The sequence below is a fragment of the Mirounga leonina genome, unplaced genomic scaffold (genome assembly GCF_011800145.1).
Source record: "Mirounga leonina isolate KUSES-001 unplaced genomic scaffold, KU_Mleo_1.0 Mir_129, whole genome shotgun sequence".
Taxonomy (NCBI): domain Eukaryota; kingdom Metazoa; phylum Chordata; class Mammalia; order Carnivora; family Phocidae; genus Mirounga; species Mirounga leonina.
In genome coordinates this window covers 25,584,054-25,611,478 of record NW_023270323.1, presented here as the reverse complement: position 1 = coordinate 25,611,478, position 27,425 = coordinate 25,584,054, and the positions used below count along the sequence as shown (strand labels likewise).

The following is a 27,425-nucleotide window of genomic DNA, read 5'->3' as shown; positions in this document are numbered from 1 at the left end:
TTCCACCAGTGCCTTTCACAGACACTCAATAATACTTGTTGAATTGATATGTATCCTCATCCATTAAACATATAGTGATGATAAGCTTGGTGATTCAGTAAAATAAAAGAAGCATTCTGTGAAAATTAATTAGAACCATGCCTGTAAGCTTCACTTTTGCCGTTTAAGAATCATAACTACACGTGGACACCAATAACCTATTTTCTAATCTGTAGCTCCTCTTACAGTATAATTATTGTAGTATATGGAAAAGTGCAGGTGTTAGCTTACTTATGCATTACAGAAGACAACCTCCAGAAATAGTGAGTAGATCGTAAATGAACTATTCACCTCAATGAAGGGGAGCAATGGATTAGAACTTCTTAGACTAAAAAAAAAAAAAAGAATTTCAAAGATGAAGTTTCTTAACAAAGGCTTGATTTTATTGTCCCAGGCTCAACTTTGGAAACCATGAGGCAGAAATCTTAGCCATCTCAGATATTATAAAGATGAATTAGTGCCAGCCAAGAATTCTGAGTCTGAGTCTGGCGGCTTACTTGAAATGAAAAGACCTTCAAATATTATCTCTAATTGGAAGAACATTCCATCCTTAAGTATGTATTATTGCACTAGCTTTCCAACAATTACTTCAAGAGCCATGAAGAGCAATATTTAATGTCATGGGAATGGTATTTCTAAGCTACCAAAGTGATAAACATTATAATTGTTCAACTCATGACACACTGCTTTTTATCTGAAGGTAATTATCACGTACATAGAGGTTTTATATATCAATACTCTGCCTGATTAAAAGAACAATCCAGTGACAGTTTGGGACATAACTTGGGGATTCAGTATTTGTTCCAATGCATAATAAAAGGATGTCAGCTATAGAAAAGTATTAAGATGAGCCAGAGGATAGGGAAAATTGAGGAAGCCTAAAGGAAAAAAAAAGTACAAAAAGCTTGACTTTGTCTTTCTACTTAGTAACACCCATATATCACAACCATTACTGAATTTTAGGGTTACATGATATGAAAGAAGTATGCAGGGTGAAAGAAAAATTGTAATTGGCAGTAAGTAAATCTTGAGGTGTCTTCAAATGAGAAGAAATAGCAAGCCAATTAAGTTCAAACTGAGTTTCTATTTTGTCTGATAAAAGTACTATTGTACCATGCTTTGCATAGCATAAACTAAAAGTCAAAAACAACTTAAGTTCAGATTTTTAGGGAGGTTTTAGAATATATACCAATGAATCACCTCAGCAAATGACACAAAAAGGATGATGTATTTTGGTGGGTTCCATGTAAATGGACAATTAGTCTCAGAAACTGGAGTTAACAGCAATATCAGCCAGTGTTGAGTTGACCAAAGTAAGTAGAGGCCTGAGAAATCAGCATGGTATCTATATAAATGATGTAGAAAAGAAAAAACAAAAGATTATTAGGAGCATGTTCTTTTTTTAAATTTCTTCTTCTCCTTTATTTTAAACATATTTTTCAAACATTTAACCAAACACAATTCTGTCCTTACAAAAACCACAGCCTTACAGTGTGAATCCCAATATAAACTAAATAATGGAAATACATGTTAAATGCTATTATAGTGAATCAAACTTTTGCTATGGAAGCAGAAGAAGGAACAAGGTTTAAAAAAAAAAAAACAGGAAAAAAGGAGGAAATGGCACTAGAAACTAGAGAGTTAATTTTTAAAAGACTTCATAATAATTAAAATATGAGCCTTGCCCCATTCAATTTGAAGATAAGCTAATAGGTTCACTCTGTGCCTGAGAAATGCATGCACAAAAGCCAATAGACACTTCCTCTCTTTTCTTTTGTTTTGGGATTAGCTCAGAAGCAATCCTTTATATGAGAAGCTTTTTCTCTCCCCCACTGAAATAAAGGAGGAGGAAGAACAAGGAGCTTGCATTTCTTTCTGAGATTTAGACTTTGTCAGCATGGATTTCATCTTCGTGCATTGCTGAACCAGGCTGATTTGGTCAAGAGTTAAAGCTAGAAGACGGCCGAAAGAAAAGATTCCTTTGCAAGGTGAATGCTTGAATAAATCAGAAGGTTTGGAGCCATTCTTTCTTCAAATGCCTACACTTTCTTATCACCCTTTTGTATAAGGGATCTACTTGGATAAATTTTAACTCTGGCTGAATAAAGATTCAACAAATTAACTTTTGTCTAAATAGTCCTGAAAAAAATACAACAAATAGATATCAACATGAGAACAAGGGTGAATTTATACAATGAAGTCCCCACTGAAGAACTCTGTCCAAAATGTACTTGCTAAATATTTACTCCTTGATTCTCTGCAAGTTATAAAAAACAGCCAAAAATTCTTCCTATTCTCACTGATTGGTTAAATGGACCTTAGCAAACAGTATTCTATCCCACATACTATCATTTCTTTTTTTTTTTTTTAAGATTTTATTTATTCGAGAGAGAGACAGAGAACACAAACGGGGGAGATGGGCAGAGGGAGAGGGACAAGCAGACTTCCTGCTGAGCAGGGAGCCTGATGTGGTGCTCCATCTCAGGACCCTGGGATCATGACCTGAGCCAAACGTAGACACTTAACCGACTGAGCCATTCAGGCACCCCTGGCATATTTTCATTTCTAATAATGTACTAGAATTACTTGGACACTGTCTATCTTATTAGCAAGACATTATTTTAGTTAATGTTTAGTTAATTAGCTAATAATATTAAAATATAATAGAGACTATTTCTGATGTTTTTTAAATTGTCATTTAAATTGTCAGTGATTTAATGTAACATAGGACAATCTTGCACTCAGTTGCAGGGAATAGCAAGACAAGATGAAGATTCTAGTCTTAACTATGACCATCTTGAATTTTGTGGCTTGCTTCCCGGTAAGTTTCAATATTTTGGATAAAAGTATCCTTATGAAACTAAAAATTAGATGAAGGGAAAACATGGATTTAGATCATTAGCTTATGTTTAATGCAGAAAGAACATTTTGCTAAACAAAACATCATTGTATTTTTAATGTTCTATTTTCTATTTATAAATTTCCTTCCCTTAAAATTAATCATATATATAATGAAGTAAAGATAACAGAAGCTATAATGTATGACAGTATAGAATTTAAAGGGCTTCTCTATATTTCTTTTACTGTAAGAGATTCCATACTGAAAGTTTGCTATGGGACACCTGGATTTATATTTGCAGAGGCTACTTAACCCTAATATATTAGGTGTTCCTTCTTACATTGATACTGTGTATTTCTGACTTGATTAACCTAACAACTACTGGATAAAAAAGAAAGCATAGACCCTCAGAATGTTGCTTTATTTGATCGACTTAGCACTGTGACTACTGATTTCAGGTTTTTAGTAAAATATAATCAGCAAGAGGAACCTCATAAAAATGTTGTACTTCTTTCCCTTTAGTATAATGGGAATCAGGAAACACACAGACAAATCATTTGTCAATCCACCTTTGTCTGCATCAGAGAGCCACAGAGCAAGTCCACTCTCATCCATCCTGAGAACAAAAAATAATTCTGCACCTACAGATGATTCCAATAGTTACTCTGAGTCTACTGATATAGTAACAACTCACTCTGGATCTCTTTTAAAGAGAAGCCACTCAGAGACTCTTCAAGCTAGCATACATAACTTTCCCCCATTTGGAAATGGTGTACCAAGTAACCCTTCAGCTAGCAAGACTTCAGCTAGCTTTGCTTATGTTGAGGGTATAGAAGGCAACTACCTTCAGGCAGAGTCTCCAGCAAGCAATGTTTCACCTTCATCTGCCGCTAAGCAGGATACTTCCGCTGTCAGCATCAAAATTTCCAGATTTGCACCCAATTCCACAATAGCACAAAGCAGGATGGCTGTTTCTGGTGAAAAGAGCATCTCAGCACCCATATCCATAACCACCCACTGGTATAAGTCTGATTCCATTGCTATTCCCCACTATCAGGGAAACTCCAAAGCAACTCAAAGTCTTGAATCCTTCTTCCCATCCACTGGAAGATCTAAACCATTCTTTGCCTCTAATCCTGCTGCATACATGCACAACACTAAGAATGAGTTTAATGCCTCTGCAGATGAGAGCAACATTGCCATATCAAATGCAAACAACCTCCTTGGAACTTATACTACTACTCGTGAGGAAGAAACAAGACCAGAGAATATATCCTTTACTGGTACTACCACCCTTATGAAAGAAGGCAATACAGCCACGATTGATGCCACAGACATTCTAGATGACACAACTCTGGCTGATGTTCCTGACATGGAGGATGAAACTGTAATTATAATTGACACTACTTACCTGGAAAGATATGGCAAAACCATGAGCAATGCTCCAGATATTCCACAGAAAGACAATTCTATTGTAATTGATGCCACAGACAAGAAGAATCACCACAGAACTACAGTTAATTCTCAAATGCCTAGGATTTTCTTTGCAAAAAATACCAATGACTTTGAATCTTTTCCTATTCTGAGTACTTACAACAAGGCTGATACCAAATCTAGCATGACTGCCACTGATGTTGATGAAGCCACTTCCAGTATCAATCCCACTACAAATTCTTTCCCTAATTACAGAATGTATAAGAAAAGCAATAATGTTATTAGTAATTTTAATGATACCAAGGCAATGTTAGATGTAGCTAAAAATACGAAGCATGCAGGGGACTTAATTATTTCCAAAACATATGGCATCACTTCTACAAAGCATTATGCTAACCCCAACACCACAGTGCCAGCAACTAACACTAACATTAACTTTAAGATAACTTGGCCTTCAAAGGAATATACAATAGTAGAAGGCAGACATCCTATACAGATGGAAAACACCATGACACCTAACAATAACAATATTGCTGAAGCAACTGATTTAAACTCAATGATTCAGTAATTGAGTTCCATTCTAATATTCCTGCCAGTGTACATCTTAAACCTGATAGGAATTATTTTAAGTATGGGAGCAATGATGAAATTGAGGAGGTCATTCCTGTGGTCCAACAAATTGCAAATATGGACCAAGATGATGCAGTTATAAAGAAAGTCATCTTTCTTCACCCAGACACTTCCACAACAGAAATTAGAAGACAAGTTTACTCTCTTAACCTTGATGCAGATTATGCCCAAACAGCAGAAAACAAAATCATCCTCCTTTCTGAAATCCCTGATATGTTCAATCCCCTATCCAAAAACAAAATAAAGCCCTTTATAATAGATGGCAAAAACCTCATTAAAAATGGAGGTGACCATAGAACCCCACCACGACTACTGCAAATAATGCCAAAGCCAAAATGGATGTTGAAAGAGCTAATGTGTCTAAAACAGCCAATTTCCAGAGCAATATCACTCCTATCATCTCTCACCCTGGAACTGCTGGGACTGCCTATTTTAGTGAAGACAGTGTAGCTGACATGACCTCAGTTTCAAAGTTCAGGATGACTCCTTCAGATAAATCGACTGACTCTGGAGGAAACCATGAGTCTCTCTACTACTAATAACCATGCCAGCAGTGGTAAGGTCCCAACCCTGAAACAGACTTTCCTATGAACAAAGGACACACTCTTCTGTCAGTAGCTCAGTCACCTACCCTAATGCCCAAAGCCCAAAATAATCAAGCTCAAAACTCCCTGCTAATTAAAGATGATTCCTTGACTGATGCTTGGATATCAGATCCTGTGGCTAAAAATCCTCATTTCATTAATGATGCCATTATACAAAAATGGAAAATTAATAAAGTATCAGTAAATCCTTCGAACATTCCATTGGAGTCTACTTTCCTTACTCCTGATTTCACCTCTCCCACTGCTGAATACAGTACAGGTAAGGGAACCACAAATATGATTGACAACTCTGAACTGATGATTAATAAGGCCACCATACCAGAAGGAAGGCCCACTATAGCCTTTAACTCCTTGCCTGCAAAAACAGCTGGTATTCTTACACAAAAACAAAGATTTGGAAGTTTCATAGATAAAGAAAGGACTAATGAAGAAGAATCAACTCCCTATATGGAAGTAAAATCTGCAGTGGGAGAAGATGGTATTTTTCAGATAAAAGAAGACCTTCTACCTGCACAACTAAGCAGTGGCTTTGAAAGTAAGGGATTTGCAGCTGTGGATAGTACAAAATCTGTTTCCAAATTAAGTAGTAGTATACCTACTGCTGAAGTAACAGTAAGTGACAGAGACCTTACCACTCCTGGGGAAGAAAATGATATTCTATATGATGTCACTAAACCCACAAATGGCGAAATACATTTTAAGACTATAGTCACTAAAGCAACAGTTAATGGTCTGGGCAAAAGTGCAGCTGTGAAACAGAATGTGGAAGCAGCAGATGGCACAGAATTCCTTCCACCAAGTAATTCTGACCCCCAAAGTAGAAAGGATCACCCTAAACTCTCTAATTTATACTACCGTGTAATCATTTGATAATCCACTTACTATCACCAAAGAGAACCAAAATGTTACTCAGAACACCATGCAACATAAACTGTCATTCTTCACAATGGACAATGCAGACCTTACTGATTATAGAGATGACTATCAAACCCTTGCTGCCATCATGTCAAGCAATAATAAGAGACTGATCAATAAAGGCAAAATGGCTGGGATGGAAATAACAGATATCCCTCCTGGCAGTCCTGCTATAGTTAATGATATTTCCAAAGAGGATAAAAATACTGATGCTGTAACGGACTTGGCTTCAACAGCTTTCACCTGGCCAATAAGGAAAGGCATTCTGATCATGAATGAAGTTAATACTCTTAATAAGAAAACTAACAAACTAGGAGATGACTTTACCATTTCCAGAGAAGATCCCAGTGTGTCTACAGATGATGAAACGCTATTAGTAGCTGATTCCTCTGCTTTTATGCAGTCTGTTGACCCTTTCAATAATCCTCATGCAACAAACCCTATAAAAAAGATCTCTTTGGCAGATATTATAATACCAAAAACTTTTCATAGTAAGTCTATCCCAGCAGCTTTGACAGTAGCTGTCACTGCCGCTTCTCAAGAAGACACTGACACCGTGCTTTACGGAACACAATATGAATCTAAGTGTCCTTTCAAGGAAGATATAACAGTGAACTCTGAAGTATATCCCCAAAAAGACACAGGCATTATGGCAAAGGAAGACAGACTTAAAGAAGAAAATGTGAGGGATAATATTTATGTTACACCTATTGCAGGTGATAGTGTTCCTAAAGGCAACAACTTGACAGCTAAAGCTTATTCTCTTCACTCTGATGTATATAATTCCACCAGATTCAAAGGAACAAGCAAAACCATAGCTGACCAACTTGAATTTGAGAATCCTGCATCATCCTATATGACTGAAGTCTCAAAACCTCTACTTAGAAAATTTACTCCAGAGTTCCAAGGAAAAGTGATAGTGAGAAACAGTAATAGTGATGCTGAACATGACCCATTCTTTGGTGGTGATATTCTTTATCCCATGATGAAAGAAAATGTCCCAAAAGGTTCTATCTTTTCCCCTGAAAGAAGATCTACCTTTATAACACTAAATTTTAGAATTCCAATGAAAGATAATACAAACCCTGCTCCAGAAGGCACTGTGTTATTAGGTAAAGGAACTTCCCACACAAATTACACATCCTATACTGCTGAGCAAAGTGATCCAGGAACAGAAAAAGATCAAACTGCTACAGATAGCAAAACAAATTCTCACATAGGCATTATACCTGTGACCCTCTCCATTCCTATCTCCTCCGAAGACACAAATGTGAAAAACTATTCCCATACATCTGAAACAGGTAGTCCTCTATCACTAGGATATGCAAATACATTAAGAGATGATTCCTATATTCTTAGGCCTGAGACTACTCTGGCAAAAGAAAATAATCTAGATGCTATGGACCTGATCATCACTGAAACTGATAAAAGTGATTCTGAATATATTTCAAATAAGCATTCCTTTGAACTAGAGAAGGAAGAAACCAGTTCTGTTAAAAAACCTATTCCATTTATACATGGACCAAATGGACTTGTATCTCATTCAACATCCCCTAAAGGTGGGGCCTCAAAGAGTCTTCTGTATAGAATAACTCACCCTGAGTTTGAAACTAAAGAAAAATATCAAGCTATTATTCTCAAAGAAGAATATTCTGACTCTGATATTGTTGCCACTTCTTTCAAAGATTATACCAAAAACTTCAACATTCAACATCTGAAAACCATGGCACCCTCCCTAACGGATGCTACGGAGACTTTTTCCTCTGAGTTTCTAGAAAGATCATCTGTGGGAGAGGAAACTCTAAATGAAGATGATGCCATCATCATTCTCCCTGAAATTTCTGATTTGAGAAATTAAAAAATCAAGTATTTCTTTGTACCATACACAGAAACAATTGCTACCATGGGAGAGAACACTTTTGGCACTGTGCCCACTGATCATGCTGAAATCACTGCACCCATAAAAAGTCAAGGTTATCCCTATAGGAAAGGCATTTCATCCAACGTTGGTAACACAAGTACCCCAGAGTTGGTAGATACCATCAAATCAGAAAAATCAAAAGTCAATGAAAATAAATTGGACTTAGCTGAAGTGATGCCTTCACAGGATCACATGTACCTCTTGGCTCAGGATATTGCCTCCGAAGCTAAGAATATCTCCTGTGTTGGTGAAGATACTAAAGGTATAATCAAAAAAGCCTCAACAGCTTCTTTTAATCCTGTTAGTGCCACCAAAATGTCAACAAATGTTACCACAATTTTGCCTAATGCCCCTGCCTTTGACTCTAAGGAGAGCAATAAAAATGGTGACTCTACCATACCCGAGATAGATGATGTCCTATCCATAAAATTAAAATCTCTATTAATTCCTAATCAGAAAAAAAACAGAATTGCAGATGCTCTTAGTCAAAATGATGATTCTTTATCTAATAAATTGGTGACCTTAGAGCTACTAGGTGAGCACTCTATTATCATTGACCAAAACTGGGAAATCACCAAGGTGCAAAGTAACTCTCAGCCCCTCTCCGTGGTCTCCTCTATTCCTCTGGAGGATCCTACTATTTTTTCAGATAACCCTTTAAGTGTAGCCACTGACATACCTACCACTGGAAATGGGGGCATTTATCCTAAAACTGGCACAATGGCCTTTGCACCTAACACAGTTCTTCAACCTGCAATCCACAAAAAAAGAGCAGAGAAGTAAAAGTTTTGACTATGCTGTAAATCACCATATAAATAAAGCAGTTATCAATCCATCTGCTAAAGAAATCACTACCTCAGGAACTGGGACGAATGCTTTCCTGGGTAAAGGTAAGGCTATTGTGGAGAATGAATCCTATATTTCTGAAGCCAAAATTCCAGTAATCTTAAGAGAGGTAAATTCAGTGAACATTAATCCTTTCATTCTTAAGCCTTATGTTGCTTCTGCTGAACAGAAAGCACCTGGAACTTTAAAAGAAACAATTTACCCTGATTCCACAATGCGCATGACAAAGCTGAGAAAGGCCAGGGCTGAGGGCTCATTTTCTCTTAGTAATAACTTAAAGAGGTCTATCACAAACTCTTATAATAAATCATATCCCACCCGTGAAACCAACTCTTCCTCCTACTGATTTTGTTGATGATTTTATTAACATCAATAGTGCTGAATTTGATCCAGTGCTTGCTGTAGGAGAGAGCAACATAAAAATGACTGATGAGTCTATTATAGCTAGAGATATCATTGTTCTACCTGACAAAGATATCATTTCACCTGACAATATTACCTTTATTGATGACATAAGGAACACTATAAGTGGAAAAAGGCATGTAGATTCTACAGGAAATGATAATGCTGCTCAATATGAAGTAATTCTTTTTACAAAGGACTTTTCAGCAGAGTCAGATGTAGTTTTTCTGGCAGAGGAAAACAATCTAAATGATATGAATCTAATGACCACTGGGCTTGATGACAATACTTTTAAATATGTATCAGAGAAAAATACCTTTTATGTTGGAGAAAAAGGAAAGAGCCCCACAACAAAAACATCTCCCTCTGTTCAAGTGTTCCATAGACATGGATCTCATGCTCCTTTCCCCACTGCACATGTCACTGAGAGTCTCCTGAATGAAAATCCTGTAGAACCCAAAACTAAACAAAAATACCAAATGTTGATCTCCAGAAAAGGAAACCCTGATTCTGACAAAGATGGCACCTTTCTCAAAGATTATACTGCCAAGTTCAAAAGCAAGTCAACTAGAACCATGACTCACTTATCCACAGATGGAAACAGAAAAGTCTCCCCTGAGTTTCCAGATGATTTATCTCTAGAAAAGGACACCCTAAATGGACATGACATCATCACTCTTCCAGAAGGCAAATGGATTGAGCATATCAATGCTCCAGACCCAGAATCAATGGAAACGATGGGAGACAAGATGTTCCCAGATGAAATCACTGATCTCACCATGAGCACAACTCCCATAACAAACAAAGGCCAGCCCTACAGGAAATACGTCACATTCACTGCTCCATACTACCAAAGGGAACCTGAGATGTCACCCAAATCAGAATATAATCAAGATAAACATTTCAAGGCAGAGAGCTATCATTCACAGAATGCCACTGCTCCTTCAACTACATTTGATGTCAGCCCTCATAATAATGAACTTCCCTTTGTTGATGAAAATTCTGGGAATAAAAAAAATAGGGCTTCAATGTCTTCTTCACCAATGAGGGCAACTCACACTGTTACTGATACCACTACTCTTTCCCTTGAGAACAGTTATGAAGGGGGAGATTCTCTGCAACCTGATAAAGATAATGTTAGGTCTAAAGAATTCCCATCTCTACTAACATCTGAAAGGATCGTTCTTATGCCTAAAGTCTTAACCAAGGATTATGTTCTAATGAGTGATAATTCTTTGACCCCTCAAAGTTAGTATCAGTAGCATCAGAGACAGGAATGGAATACCTTGACTTCATTCATGGAAATGATATTTCAGAAAATCAGGACATTAAAATTCAAACAGATTTTCAGCCTCACCTCTTAGACTCAAATATTCCTTCTAATGAGTCAGTAACTTTTACCAGGAATTCCACAGAGGATGAGGCTGATTCAGTACCCACTGCAGAGAGAGAAACTATCAACATTTCTGAAGTTAACACAGATGCTCAACCTCTGGGTACAATGATGAAAGGGCTTTTGACCATAAAAATAAGTCCCTTCTCTTCTGAAATTAAAAAAAAAATGGCTGAACTCTCTGCTGAAGAAGACAAAGCTACTAAATTTGATTTAAATCACATTACAGATGCAACAATTCTCATTCCAACTTTGGAAAAAATACTTCCCTCAATCCCTGAGCCCAATGCTCTCCTCCAAGACCAATAACGAGGAGGAGAAATGCATTTCTGAAGCAGGAAATTTTGTTTCAGGAGATTCAAGGATGTTGGAAGATAATCCTTTCTTTGGTAAATTTAATATTTCTGCTAGGCCTCAAGCTCCTCCCAATTTAAAAAGAATCCTTTCAGCTGATTTCACCATGTCTCTGGAAAAGACGCCTAAGTATAAAAACTCCACTCCTCCTGAAAAAGATGCAGGCACAGCAGGTTTGCTTCATAGTGCTCCCACTGGATCCAACGTGCTACCACAGAAATCAATTCTTTCTCCTGATTTCACAACGTCTGTGAGTTCATCTAAATATTCTGAACTTGATCCAGTTGTCAAAATGAAAAAAGATACCACAACAAACACTTATAATAATATTCCATTTGAGGAAAGAAATACTCTATCACACAAAGCCATCACTTCACCTAGTACCAATACTTCAACAAAAGGCATGGTGAACACTATTTTTAATAAAATATTTGTGCACAGAGATTCTCTAGGGAAAGATATAATCACTGAATATGAAATAGTTCCTATTACAGAAAACATTTCAGACATTACTTTAAATGGTGAAAATATTTCCAGTATTGAAGATGTGATAAGCATTGTACCTGACGACAGAGCTCTTAACTATGCCACAAATAAGTATGTCCTAGAACCACAGAAAGAAAAATACAATACTATTATTAACAAAACTACTCTCATTTATGACCCCAAAATAGTTTGGTCTCATCAATTCTACTCCAGTGCTGCTACCTCTGAACATTTATCTCGAGGAACCCCAGCTGAGATTAAAACTAAAGAAATACTGCAAAATTTGGTATCTAGAAAGGAGCATGCCAGTTCTGACCTTGATGCTATTGTTCTCAAAAGTTCTACTGTCAATTCAAATTCTCAGTCTCCCAGATCTGTGACTCATCCCCTAACTCACACAAGTGAGAGTATTCACAAGTTTCTAGGTAAAACAACCTTGAAAAGGGACACTTTACAAGGAGATGACACCATCAGTATTTCCCCTGAAGACAAACTGATAGAACACACCCTTGTTCCAGACCCAGTAATAACAGTAAGCATGGCAGAGGGAAGGATTTCCCCAGATGAACCCATGCATTCCATTGTTATCACCTCTCCATTAAAAAATAAGAATCGATTCTTCAAAAAACTCATTTCATCTGCCATATATAACACTGATACCCAAGGTAAAGCAGAAAGTATCTTATTATCCCAAGCAGACAATGTTAAAGGTAAAACTAATAGGGCAGAGCTGCAACACTCATGGGATAGCATTATTCTTTTGGCTGAGTTCAATGTCATCCCTAAGGGCAAACTTTCTTTCATCAATGAAGATACTGAAATTTTAAACAAAAGGGCTTCAATCTCTTCTTTACCTATGAATACAGTCAACCCTCTGGAGAAAACCACTACTCCCTCCACTGAGAGTAGTTATGAAAGAGGTGATTCTATGCTCACAGAAGACAATATTAGGTCCAGGGGATTCCTACCTCTACAAATCCCAGAAAAGGCCATGTTCATTCCCAATGTCTCAACTGAAAATCTTGAAATCCCTAACCCAGTGACAAATACCTCCTTGGCTAATTCTTCAATTGCATTGTCAAACACGTTTAAGACAAAGATTGAATACTCTAATTCTATTAATGATGGTGATAGTCCCATTAAAAATAAAACAGACCTCAAGCCTTACTCCTTGATCTCAACAAAACTTCCCATTGGTTCTACTACTTTTTCAGACAATCCCACAAATAGTGAGTTTGAGTCACTGTCCTCAGTAAATAGAGAAACTACTGACAGCTCTAAAACTGAGACAGATAAAATATATTCTGAACCTCAGAGAACAATCATGAAAGCCTTTTCTCCTACAAAAGTCTCTCAACACAGGGTCCCTGAAGAAAGAAAAAGAGCTAATCTTCCTGATCAAAAAGATCCAGCTGCTAAATCTGATTTAAGTTACATTACAAACGCAACCATTCTCAGAAATGCAAACATTCTCAATCCAGCTATGAAGAAAATCCTTCCCTCAGTAACTGAGCTTAATATTCTGTCCAAGAGTTACAACAATGTGGAAGGGGAAGTACACATTTCTAAAGCAGGCAATTTTTTTCCAAAAGATGCAAGTACATTGAAATATAATTTCTTCACTGTTAAGTTTGATGCTGCTTCTACTAAACCTCAAGCACCCCCCAATTTAAAAGGAGACTTTTCAGTTGGTTCCACATTAACTCTTCCAGAAGTATCTAGGTCTAATGATCAAAGCTCTTCTCCTGAAGTTGCTACTGGAGAAAGGACCATCATAAACACTCCCATTGGGACATATGGCCTGCCACCATGGAAATCAACTCTTCTTCCTTCTATTTTCACAACATTCATGAGTTCATCCAAGTATTCTGAACTTGATCGAGGTATCAAAATGAAAAAAGACACTAAAACAAAGACTAACAATAATATTCCACCTGGAGAAAGAAATACTCCATCTGACAAAATTACTACTTTACCTACTATCATTCTTTTTAAAAAAGGCATGAAAAACCCTATTAATACTATTAATAACAATAATTTGGAGATGAGACTTTTATAGGAAAAGATATATCCACTGAACTAGATCCTTTTACAGAAGACATTTCAGAAGAGGCACATGACACCCTTTTGGCAGGGGAAAATAATCCAAATGATGAGGATATAGTAACTATTACACCTGTTGACAGTTCCCTTGACTATGTTGCAGATAACTATGTCTTTGAACTAGTGAGGGAAAGAAATGGTGCCCTTAGAAGAAAGACCACACTCAGTAATGACTCCAATGTATTTGAGTCTCATTCACCCCATGCCGGTGCTGCAGTCTCTGAACATGCATCCCAAGGATCTCCAACTGATATCAAAACTACCAAAAAACACCAGAGCTTTATTCCCAAAGACAAAAATCTTAATTCTGATGATGTTCTCCAAAGTTCTTCTGTCAATTTTAATACCAAGTTTCCCAGATCCATGATTTATTCTCTGATTCAAGTTGGATTTTTTTACCTGAATTTCTAGATGAAACAATTGTGGAAAATAGTTTTCCAGTTGGTGATAACACCATCATCATTCTCCCTAAAGGCAAAAGAATGGAGTCCCCATTTGTTCCAGACCCAGAACTAATGATAAGAAAGGGAGAGAGCAAGATATTCACAACTGATTCTATCAATCCTTCTGTGATCACCTATCCTAAAGAATATAAAGACCAATTCAACAGGAAAGACGTCTCACTTGCTTTGTATAATCATGATACCCCAAAAGAAGCAAAAACCACCATATCAGCCAAATTCAATGCAAATAAACATAAACCAAACTTGGCAGACATGCCTCATTCACAGAACAACATTATTCCTTTGGCTGAGTTCAATGTCATTCCTGATGATGATCTTCCCATTATTGGTAAAAATACTGAGAAAAGAAACAGAGCTCCAATCTTTTCTTCATCTATGAATAAGGCAGCCAGCCCTGTGGCTGATTCCATTGTTCTTTCCGCTGAAGATAGTTATGAAGGAGGTGATTCTATGTTACCTGGAGAAGATGTTAAATCTAGGGGATTCTCATCTCTATTAACATCTGCCATGCTTAGTCCTAATTCCTTGCCTGAAAATCCTGAAACCTCTGGTCTAATAACAGATAAATCCTGATCTGAATCTGTAATAAATAGGTCAGAAATGTTAGAAAGAGCAACTGAATATGCTGATGCCATTAATGGTGGTGATGTTTCAGAGAGACAGATCATAATAAGTCAAGCTGACATTCCTTCCTATCCATTGGCCCAGAATATTTCCCCAACTGGATCGACTACTTTTTCAGATAGTACCACAGATGGTGAAGTTGAATCATTTTTCTCTCTGAATAGAGATACTCCTGAGAATTATAAAACTAAGACTGATATATATTTTATATATATTTCATATCTCAAAGACCAATGATGAAAGCCTCAACCCTTAGAGAAGACTCTCAAGATAGTGTCTATTAAAGAAGGAAAATAGCTGATCTTTTTGATCAAGAAGATCCACCTGCTAAATTGGAATTACATAATTTTACAAATACAACAGTTTTCATCCCAGCTATGAGAAAAATCCTTCCATCAGGAACTGAACCCAATCCCCTCTCCAAGAGGGACAGCAATATGGAAGATTCTGTCACTGCTAAATTTAATGTTACTTCCTACAAGCCTCAAACACCTCCCAATTTAAAAGGAATCTTTTTAGCTAATTCCACATTAATTCTTCCAGAAGATGTTAGGCCTACCTTTCATGATAAAGTCACTAAGACAGGAGGGTCCATCACAAATACTCCAACTAGACTAGATGGCCTACAATGGAGGTCAACTTTTTCTCCTTCTGATTTCACAGCATCCACGGGGACTTCCAAATATTCTGAACTTGTTCCAGGTACTAGTATGGGAAAAGATATGACCAAAGAGACTGATTATAACATTCCACATGAGAAAACAATTATTCCATCTGATAAAGCTATCATTTCACCTATTATTACCTCTGAAAAAGACATGGCAAGTAATTTACAAGGCAATATATCTGAGCAGAAAGATTTTATGAAGAGAGGGACATCAGCTGAATATGGAACAACTTATTTTACAGAAGAGATTTCAGAAAGAGTGGATGACATTTCTTCTGCAGGCAAAATCACTCCAGCATATATGGACCATACAACTATGACATCTGATGACAGTGGTTCTGAATATGTCTCAGATATGCATGCCTTTGAATTAGAAGATAGAGCAAATAATTCCCTGATAAAAACGGGTATACTCATATATGCCCCCAAGACACATGTGTCTCATGCACCATATACCACAGTTGCTGCTTCAGACACCTTATCTAAAACAATACCTCCAGTGTTGAAAGCTAAAGAAAATTACCAACCTATGATTCCTAGACAGGAAAATAGCACTGACACTGATGCCATTGATCTCAAGAATTCCAATGCCAATGTCAATACCAAAGCTCACAGACCTAAAACTCACTTCCTAATTGATGCAAGTATAAACTTTCCTTCTAGTTTTTCTGACAAAACACCTGCAGGAAAAAGCACCATAAATAGTGATGATGACACCGTAATTCCCTCTGAAGGCTTTGACTTAGAAAATAAAATAACTGAGCATTCCCTTTCTCCAGACATGAAACCTGTAGCTGACAGCAAGACATTCACAACTGATACTACTAATCATGCTTTTAAAAATAGTGATAATTTTCTCAGGAGAAATACTTCACCTACCATTTATAAGACATTTACACTCAGGAAAGCAGACACTACCACATCCAGTATATCTGATTTTACTGAAGATCAAATGGGTATAGCTACAATATCTGATTCAAGGTTTAGTAATTTTCCTATAGCTCAGCTTTCCAGTGATGACATCTCCAATGTGAAAGAAAACGCAGAAGATGCAATCAACACAGCTCTTACTTTTGTTTATCCTTTGAAAAAGATGTCAGCCAACATTCCATATGCTCCTGCTATTTCTACTAAGAACAAAAATAACATTGGTCATTATAGCCTTCCATCATCAGAGAGTGTCAGGTCTCTAAGACTTGCATCTATGGGGCTACCTGAAATTTTCATCCTAACTTTGAAAGATCCTACTAAAGAAACTGCTGCCCCCAAACTTATAAAAGGCACAAACATATATTACCCAATAGTGTTAATATCAGCAGCATCAGAGCCTGTGTCTATAGACTCACCTTACTTCAATAAAGGCATTGCCTCAGAAGGACAAATGCTAGAAGTCAAAGAGTCCCAAAGGCTTTACCTTTGGTTTATACTGTTCTCCAAGCTGATTCCACAGGTTCTTCAGACAATATGGCTAATATCAAAGCGAACACAGCTGCTACTATTGTCACCAAGAGCAAAATTTTTGATATTGATGCCTTTAGTGATCAAAATTCAGAACCCAAGAAAACAACCACCAAGTTTTCTACTCTTTCTCCTAATGAATATAGTAAACCAAATTTCTATTACACAAGGGAAATAACTAAAGCTTCTGCAGTGAAATACACAGCTAAGTGAATCACCTTACAGATGTAAACAGAACAACAGGAAATGATCCAGTTATTCAGATGGAAACAAATTCTCTAAAAGATGCTGACCTAAAGCCTTATCTTGTAAATAAAAATGTCACTGCTGATAATAAATCAGGGAATAAGGATGATGACATTGTCCCTGTAGCAGCTTACTCAAGCTTTCACAAGCCAAAGGATTCCCTCCCAGATGGCTATGTTCCTCAGGAAACTTACTTCATTACTGGGAACTCAAATTTGCTCACAAAAGTGATCGACATTATTTCTACCGATGAAAAATCTTCATCTTACACAGAGATCATTTCCATGGTAGAGGAAAATCCTCAGTTGGAATTTAATTAGCCAATTTCAGAGCAACAAATACTGAATTTCAAACTTCAGAAAGCATAAATGATACACAAGAAACCATTGTTGAGAAAAAAAAAATATTATCTAGGTTTCAAGAAATTTCTATTGTATCACAAGCTAAAGGAAATTCTTTAGGGCTGATATTCTTCAGTCACATATAGAAACAATTATTCTAAAGGACATCCCTGAGAAGCCTACAAACTACAAAGCACACATGAGTATCATAACTGACCCTGCTATAATATATGCCATTTTCCTCAGAAACAAAAAAATAGTGACACCACAGGCCAATGCATCCTTCAATTACAATTTCCTTACTCATGGACCCAACATTCCAATCACTGGAGGGGAAGAGGACAAAAATGTGGATGTTGTCATAATTAAATCTCAAGATGTAATTGCTCCTCTCACCTCCCTCCCTGTATCTGAAGCTGGCAATTCTCTCAGGAATGAAGATACTGAACCTGAAACCTCCTCAGCAAATACATTCCAATAGTGATTATAATCATCGCACCTAGGATTAATAACTCTATTTTCTCCAATAAATAAATAAATAAATAAAATTTGAAGATATATAGTCTCTTTCTAAAGTAGGAATTCTAGTGTCCATAGAAGACACCACTTATCTCAATTGATTCTTTTAAAATCGCACATGACATTTCATCTGATAAATCTCAAGAGATTCTCCATACAAAGTCTTAAGGGTGGGCATCACTATGACATCAGCATTTTCAAAGTCTGTATCTGAGGACTCTTCCTAGTCAAGTATCCATGAAAATCATAAATTGCCAAATAACCTTCCTGAGGCCTTATTGAGAAGTCTCCTTCTTTTGTTAACAGCTTCCCCTTTTCCACTTAAAAAAAAAAAAAAAAACAACTTTTTTTTCATCGTGGATCTGAAGAATTTGCTACTTAAACATAAGCTTGATGCTTTCCTGAGAAAAGACAGTTTCCATTAGAGTAATAGACACTACAACAATAAAGGAAACAACTACTTAGATAAAATGAAACTCACCTATAGAATCTGATCCTCTGTCCTTAAGTCAGCTAATATCTTTGGTGGTAATGACCTATTGGTCAATTAAGAGTTTCCCATGTTCCCTGGAGCAAATGACTCCAGTTCCATCCTCAAAATTGCTAAAATTCCAGCACTCCCACCAGGATTTTCACCATATGCTTCCTGCTCTTTGATGGATGATACACACTCTCAATGTGAGGTGTCCTTTTTGAGGTCAATGATTAAAAAAAAAAAGATAATGGTAATATCCTCTATAGGAAAGAAAAGACTTACTATTGCTATAATCAATGTGATCCCACCTCACAGCTATTATTACTAGAAACAGAGTTTGGTGTGAGCACAACAGTAATCCCTGAAATTAAAAACTATTTGAGAAATTAGTATCTATGAAGATGATATCATATCACCTGACATTTCTTTTTTTTTTAAGATTTTTTTTATTATTTATTCATTTGAGAGAGACAGAGAGAGAGCCTCAGCTGGGAGAGGGGCAGAGGGAGAAGCAGATTCCCCGCTGAGCAGGGAGCCCAACATGGGGCTGTATCCCAGGACCTTGGGATCATGACCAGAGCTGAAGGCAGACATCTCACTGACTTGAGCCCCCCAGGCACCCCTCACCTAACATTTCTAACTAGGAATTAAATGCTCATAAAAACGAATATTTTGCTCCTTATTCTAATTCTATTCAATATAACATATACCAAGTACTCCAAGCTGACTTCTAGCAATTATACAGCTAACACTTCCATCTTTTTTTCCCTTTTTGTACACAAAAAAGAATTCCCCCCAAAAGGACACCAAGTCTTCTGTTTATAGCATGCCTTATCCTGAATTAAGCCTCACAAACTCTAGATGATGAGAAAAAAATGTAGAGGCTAAAAAACCTCCCATTGAGTTAGGCAACCCAGAGAATGGCTTTACATTATGATTTCCTTTACTGCCACTGGAAATGACTTAGAAATAAAGAACCTGTGCTTGTCACTAACTTAAGACTTTCCTCCCTGTCCCTGATACTGACAGCATTTCCCATGTCAATAAACATTTTGGGACCCTCATAGTGACATCTCCTTGAAGCAAAAATATTTCTGGAGAAGCTGTCCATATCTTTAAAATGAAAAATGCCCATCTTAAACCTATCATAATTCTACAGAGAATGGTGATATATCTATACCAGGTCAATCAATTTTAAAAAGACACTGTAAACTTGGAGGTTGAGTCCATATCTAATGAAGAAAAGCATTTGCCCTTGGGATGGAAACCATTGCTCTGGCTGATGCTGCTGCCCTTTTTCAGGTTTAGTTGTGTCTAAGTATGAAAATTCTCTTTCTTCTAATGACACTGGGCAAACATTAACACCAGCCTACAATCTCCTTTCATCTAAGTAGCTAAACATTAAGAATGATAACAAAAGGATGATGGCTGGTATAACTAATATCATTATAGAAAACACTCCCTCTGAAATTGAGGATATAATTCTTAAGGCTAATACAGTTATTACATACTTCAATTTTGTTTCTGGGTGAATTCTGGCATATAATGCCAACTCCCTGGCATTCGGTTGAACTAACACTCTCTACAGAAAAATATTCCTAAAGAAATTAAATATACAAAACCTGACACTCTCATTGTTAAGCATGTTAATTCAATAAAAAGTAAGAATTGCAATGAAGATGAAAACTACAAAAACCCTAAAAGGATAGTAACTTGTTATCCTTACTGAAAAAGTGAGAATTCACTCTCTGAAGAAGAAGAGAACTAAATGAAATCCTTGCTACCTAATTACCTTCTGTAGCTACCTTCATTGCCAAAGCTGCCATTGTTTTTTAGACATTTAAATACCATAAGTCTCAAGAGAAGACACTTCACCTCAAAAAGACATTTTTAACTTACTTGAAAGACAGACAACTTGAAGCTAATGCTGATAATCTCATGACTCCTGGTGTTTTCCCCACTGACACTAAACCCACAAAGTACGTGGCTGACACTGCTATGTCTGTTTCAAGTGACACTAGCTCCATAATGGAAGGTAGATCCCTTATAAAGAAAAACACGATAAATCCAGCTGTGAATGTTGATTTCATTATCAGAGAGGATTCTATTGTCTTTTCATCTAATGTCAATACTCTTGAAACTAGATGCCCAATCAGAGCACAGAAACAACCTTCAAGGAGAGCCACTGCCATTGGCCCTATGGTTGATGCAACAATCACCATGATGACCAATGCTTCGATCACTATAATGAACATCACTCTCCTGCCTAGGGATACCACTGGGCCCAGGGAAAGACCAGTGAGTGTACATGGTGCCATTTTGTCCCATGGCTGAAGATGGTTTGCCAAAAATTGATTCTCATCCTCCAACAGAAAGCAGTAAAACAACAACTGAAGCAACCATTTTCTTTGGGGCTGACAACACTATTCCTAAATCAGAAACAACCATCACTTCAGAAGGAGACCACATTACTTCAGTAAACGACTATACACTCGAAAATGATTTTTCAAGAACAGACAACAAGCTTACATCTCCAAAGGAAAAAGTAAAATCAGAAGATGATGTTGAGTCCCATATTATTAAGTCATCAACCCATCTGGAGAAAGAAATTACTACTCTGACAGGCACAACAAACACCATGGCTAATGATTCTATTACTGAAAATTTAATCCCAGCGAAAATTGGTAATATTTCATCACCAAGTGCTACTGTTTCTTTAATAGATTTTTCCACTAACATGGCAAAAGAAGATATTCTCTTGGATACCACTGATCCAGGGAATGAAGATGTCTCAATAACTTCTGAAGTCTCTGGCACATTAAAGGGAGGCACTGCCAGCATTGCAGACACTCCCACCATTCCAGCTAGGAAGGATGAATCTGATGTTAACAATTACAGTTCCTCAGTTAAATCCAATGTCACTGCTGATGAGGCCGTCCAGATCACCAACTCTTCTATACCTGAGGCTGAAATCTCTCCTGCTACTGAAAAAAACTTCACTATTCCAGACATAACTGCCCTTACAGAAGAGAAAATAACTGAAATTGACTTAAGTCTTCCAGAGGATGACCCCAATGCTGTGCCTAAACTAACAGACTCCGATGAGGAAAAGTTCATCACTGTGTTTGAACTCGCTACCACTGTCGAAAGAGACAAAGATAATGCAGAAGATATTCTGCTGACCGATGAAGAGTCTATGGATGAAGTCAATGTTTGGATGGAGAAAAATACCACAAATGAAGCAGAGAACGATCCTGTTTTGCTCACGGCTGTTGAATCCAGATACGACTTTGTAGTCCCGACATCAGTAGCTATGAATCTCACGGAAAATTCATCTACTCTGACAAAAGAAGATCTGTCTGAAAATAATACAATGGAATCTGTAATTAAGGACAGTGAGCCACTTTCAGAAACCACCCCCAATCCAGATACCCTAAACAATGAGGAAGATGCTTTTACAACTGAAATGGGTGTCTTTAAGCTACTGAAAGAAGAACCAGATGAGTTCCTGATTTGAAAGCAGCAAAACAGATGCCACATAGAATTGGGCAACAGCCTAGACAGCTAGTTTTAACATCTAAGAAGTTTGTCTAGCAAGCAAAAAATCTTAATAAAGAATGTGAACATTTAAGGCAAGTATTAGACTCAGAAAAATGTGGATGCTTAACAATAGAAGTCATGCAGTAGAATGTATTTATGGAAACTTAAAAATTGAGTATACAAGAGTTCCTCTAGTATCAAAAAGGTTAATTCAATTATTATCCAATTATTTACTTTAATATAAAATCTTTAATCCCAGCTTTCAGGGATATGTAGAGAGAGAGAGCAATAAAGAAAGCTCATTTCCTGCTACATTTAATGATGTATGTCATTTTAGTTAACCCTTGATAGCACATTTTAGTGTAGCTGAAGAGATGAGAATTGAATTACCGTATCTCAAAAAAAATTGTAGTATTAAAAGTTCTGAAATGCTAATTCTAAACAGATTTTTTCATGCAACCAATGATTTTCTTCTATTAAAAAATATATTTGCAATCCTCCTTCTATTTGCAATAGAATTAAGACTATTCAGTAATTGTTTAGCATCCACATGTAAAAAATGTAAGAAATATTATATAGTTCCTGGCTTATGTTGGATGCAAACTAGGCAGAGTGATATTTTATAAACACATAAATCTGTCAAAAACAATATTGTGTACAAACATATTAATCAATTTAATTTTTTCTGTAAAATTTCTTTCCTGAATTTTTGTCATTTTTTTTCAGGTCTTAAGCACTGATATCGCACTCTTCTTATGCTTTTGGTTAGCAATTCAAGGACATGAATCTTCATTCTTTCCTGACACAGACTTTTAAAATGGGTCTGTTTTCATTTTGCTGATTTTTCTTCAATAAATCTTTTGACAGCAACTGATTTACTGTTTGTAAATGTGTTTGCTATTCTAGTACAGAATTCTTAAATTAGAAGAAATATAAGTACAGTTGACCCTGGAACAACATGGGGATAAGGAGGACTGATCCCCTACCAGTCAAAAATCTACCTGTAACTTTAAGTCCCCCAAAACTAAGCCATTAATAAACTACTGTTGACTAGAATCCTTACCAATAATATAAATAGTCAATTAACACATACTATGTGAATCTGTTATATGCTGTAGTCCTACAATAAAGAGAAAAGAAAATGTTATTTTAAAAATCATATGTGAGAGAAAATACATTTACAGTACTATACCATAAAAAATCCACATATAAGTGGACCTGTGCAGTTCAAACTTGTGCTGTTCAAGGGCCAACTATAAAATTAAAATCCATTGTTTAAAAAACAACTTAGCTTTGGACACCAAGGACAGGATGATTCTACTGAGACTCATAATTTTATCATATTAAAAGAAAAAGAAAAACAAAGTCAAAACGTTGGGTAAATAGTAAATGGTACATTTGGGGTGAAGGGAGAGGGAAGGATGTATACCATCAGATAGACTATATACTAGAATAATTACGGTAGCATATTAAAACCCAGAAACACATTTTATCATAAAAATTTAGTATATGGTAAAGTGAACTTCAAAACCATGAGATACGATGAGTAATTAATCTTGCCTTAACAGGTGGGTATTTGAGGAAAAATTAAGCTACAGTATTAAGACCACACTCTAAAATAAGTTCTACATGGATCAGAGACTTAAATATAAAACCATACAAAAGCATAGAAGGAAACACATGCATATTTATCCAAGTGGAGTCGAGAAATCTAAGCATATAAGAAACGACAAAAAGGAGATTCATAGATTTGACACCATGAATCGGTAAAATTCAGTACAAAAGAAAATTAACATAAAATTAAAAGGCAAATCATACCTCAGGAAAAATAATTGTGGTATGCATGGCAGTCAAAAGATTACTATCCTCAGTCCATGAAGAGCTCCTAAAGAGAAAGTATTTTAAAGGAAGCATTTTAAATGGGCAATAGAAATAAACAGATAATTCATGAAATACAAACTGCCAATAAACATATAAAAAGTCAATGATCCTAGTATTCAAAGAAAGTGAAATTATTAGATATTTCTTTTTTAACCATTTGACAATTGAAAATGATCATTTTAAATATTCACTGTTGGCTAATGCAAATTTCTCCACCCTTTCTGGGAGGCAAAGTGGAAATACATGCAATAAGCATTAAAAATATTTAGTTTGGGGGTGAAGCAAGATGGCGGAGGAGTAGGAGACCTGGATTTCATCTGGTCCCAGGAATTCAGCTGGATAGGGATCAAACCATTCTGAACACCTACGAACTCAACAGGAGATCGAAGAAAAGAATAGCAACAACTCTCTGAACAGAAAAGCGACCACATTCTGGAAGGTAGGACGTACAGAGAAGTAAATCCGAGGCGATATTCGAGAGGATAGATGGCGGGGGAGGGGGCCTCCATCAGCCACTACCGGCAAGTGATAGAGCAACGGGGCACAAAATCGGAACTTGTAGAAGTCGGCTCTGCTGAGGGACATCACTCCAGTGGCTAAGCAGGGGGTGGAACCCTCACGGGGCAGTATGGTCTCAGGACCCTCGGAGTCACAGGAAGACCAGGGGTGCCTGAGTGTGGCAGAGCTCCCACGTATCAGAGCGGGGAAGCCGGTTGCAGAGACAGAGCCCAGGCGCGGGCTCTCGGCTCGGGGTTGCCATAAACCATGATCTGCGGCACAGTCGGGCCCCTGCTCCTCCAGCAGGGACCCAACAAGCGGCAGATCCGGGAAGACTCCCCTTCCTCCCCTGGGAGGAGCAGCACGGGAGCGGACTGCAGGGATCTGCTGGGTTTGGAGACTCCACACGGGTCGGGTGCCAGAGATAGAAACGCTCGGTTACAGGTCGGGTGAGCACGGAGTGCAGCCGGAGACCGGGGAGATGGGAGTGATGACTGCTTTTCTCTGGGGGCGCACTGAGGAGCGGGTCCTGGAGTTCTCGGCTCCTCCAGGGCGGAGATTGGGAAGCTGCCATTTTCACTCTCGTCCTCCAAAGCTGCACGGAAAGCTTGCAGGGAACAAAAGCTCCTGAGAGCAAACCCTAGCAGATTACTTAGCCCAGACAGGCAAGGGTGGGGCAATTCCGCCTCCAGCAAAGACATCAGGGAACCACAGCAACAGGCCCCTCCCCCAGAAGATCAGCAAGAACAGCCAGCCAAGACCAAGTTTACTGATCAATGAGAATGGCAGAACTCCAGCGCTAGGGGAATAATGCACATAGAATCCATGGCTTTTTTCCTATGATTCGTTAGTCTTTCAAAGTTAATTTTTTTTGTCTTTTTTTTTGGAATTTTTCTTTTTCCCTTTTTCAACCAACAACTTATCAATCCCTTTTTTAAAAAACCTTTTTATTTTTCATTTTTAGAGTCATTATATCGCTTCATAGTAGTTACCCTTATTTTTGGCATATATATATAAATCGTTCTCTCTTTAAAATTTGGAAATACAATTTCTTCTAACAGATCAAAATATACCCTAAATCTCTAGTGTACGGCTTTATTCTAGTCTCTGGCCTGATCACATCCTCTCCCTTTTTTTTCTTTTTTTTTTTAAATCTTCTTCTTTCTTTTTTCAAACAACTTATCTTACCAATTCCTTTTATGAAATTTTTTATAATTTTCATCTTTACATTCATATTCCATCCCTTCATCATATTAACACTTATTTAGTATATATATAAGTTTTTCTTTCTTTAAAATTTTGGGAGGCACTTTCTTCTAACAGACCAAAATACACCCAAAATCTAGTGTGTGGCACTGATCTATATACCAGCCTGATCATATTTGATCATATTCTGTTTTTTTTGTTTTGTTCTGTTTTTGTTTGTTTTTATCTTTTTCTTTTTTTTCTTTTTCTTTTTTCTTTCTTTCCCTTTCTTTTCACCCAGATTCAGGTCTTTTCTGATTTGTTTGGAGTATATTTTCTGGGGACGTTGTTACCCTGTTAGCATTTTGTTCTCTCATTCATCTAATTCTCCTCTGGACAAAATGACAAGATGGAAAAAATCACCTCAACAAAAAGAACAAGAGGCAGTGCCGACTGCCAGGGACCTACTCAATACGGACATTAGTATGATGAGGGAACTAGAGTTCAGAATGATGATTTTAAAGATACTAGCTGGGCTTGAGAAAAGCATGGAAGATATTAGAGAAACTCTTTCTGGAGAAATAAAAGAACTAAAATATAACCAAGTCGAAATCAAAAAGGCTATTAATGAGGTGCAATAAAAAATTGGGACGCTAACTGCTAGGATAAATGAGGCAGAAGAATTAGTGATATAGAAGACCAAATAATGGAGCATAAAGAAGCTGAGAAAAAGAGAGGTAAACAACTACTGGATCATGAGGGCAGAATTCAAGAGATAAGCCATACCATAAGACGAAACAACATTAGAATAATTGGGATCCCAGAAGAAGAAGAAAGAGAAAGAGGGGCAGAAGGTATATAGGAGCAAATTATAGCAGAGAACTTCCCTAATTTGGGGAAGGAAACAGGAATCAAAATCCAGGAGGCACAGAGAACCCCTCTCAAAATCAATAAAAATAGGGGTGCCTGGGTGGCTCAGTTGGTTAAGCAACTGCCTTCGGCTCAGGTCATGATCCTGGAGTTCCTGGATTGAGTCCCGCGTCAGGATCCCTGCTCGGCAGGGAGTCTGCTTCTCCCTCTGACCCTCCTCCCTCTCATGCTCTCTGTCTCTCATTCTCTCTCTCTCAAATAAAAAAAAAAAAAGTTAAAAATAAAAATCAATAAAAATAGGTCAACACACCAACATCTAATAGTAAAACTTAACGAGTCTCAGAGACAAAGAGAAAATCCTGAAAGCAACTCAGGAGAAGAGATATGTAACCTACAATGGTAGAAACATTAGACTCGCAACAGACCTATCCACAGATAGGTCTGGCAGGCCAGAAAGGACTGGCATGATATATTCAGAGCACTAAATGAGAAAAATATGAAGCCAAGAATATTATATCCAGCTAGGCTGTCATTGAAAATTGAAGGAGAGATAAAAAGCTTCCAGGACAAACAAAAACTAAAGGAATTTGCAAACACGAAACCAGCCCTACAAGAAATATTGAAAGGGGTCCTCTAAGCAAAGAGAGAGCCTAAAAGCAAGATAGACCAGAAAGGAAAACAGACAAGATA

General features: G+C 37.2%; 1 protein-coding gene across 1 annotated transcript; it reads left to right on the top strand.

Moving 5' to 3' along the window:
• The first annotated feature begins 20,715 nt into the window (after positions 1-20,715).
• Positions 20,716-22,439, top strand: CABS1 (calcium binding protein, spermatid associated 1). The gene has a single exon (XM_035004864.1). The coding sequence runs from the start codon at positions 21,070-21,072 to the stop codon at positions 22,276-22,278; it is 1,209 nt and encodes a 402-aa protein (XP_034860755.1). The 5' UTR covers positions 20,716-21,069; the 3' UTR covers positions 22,279-22,439.
• The last annotated feature ends 4,986 nt before the right edge of the window (positions 22,440-27,425 follow it).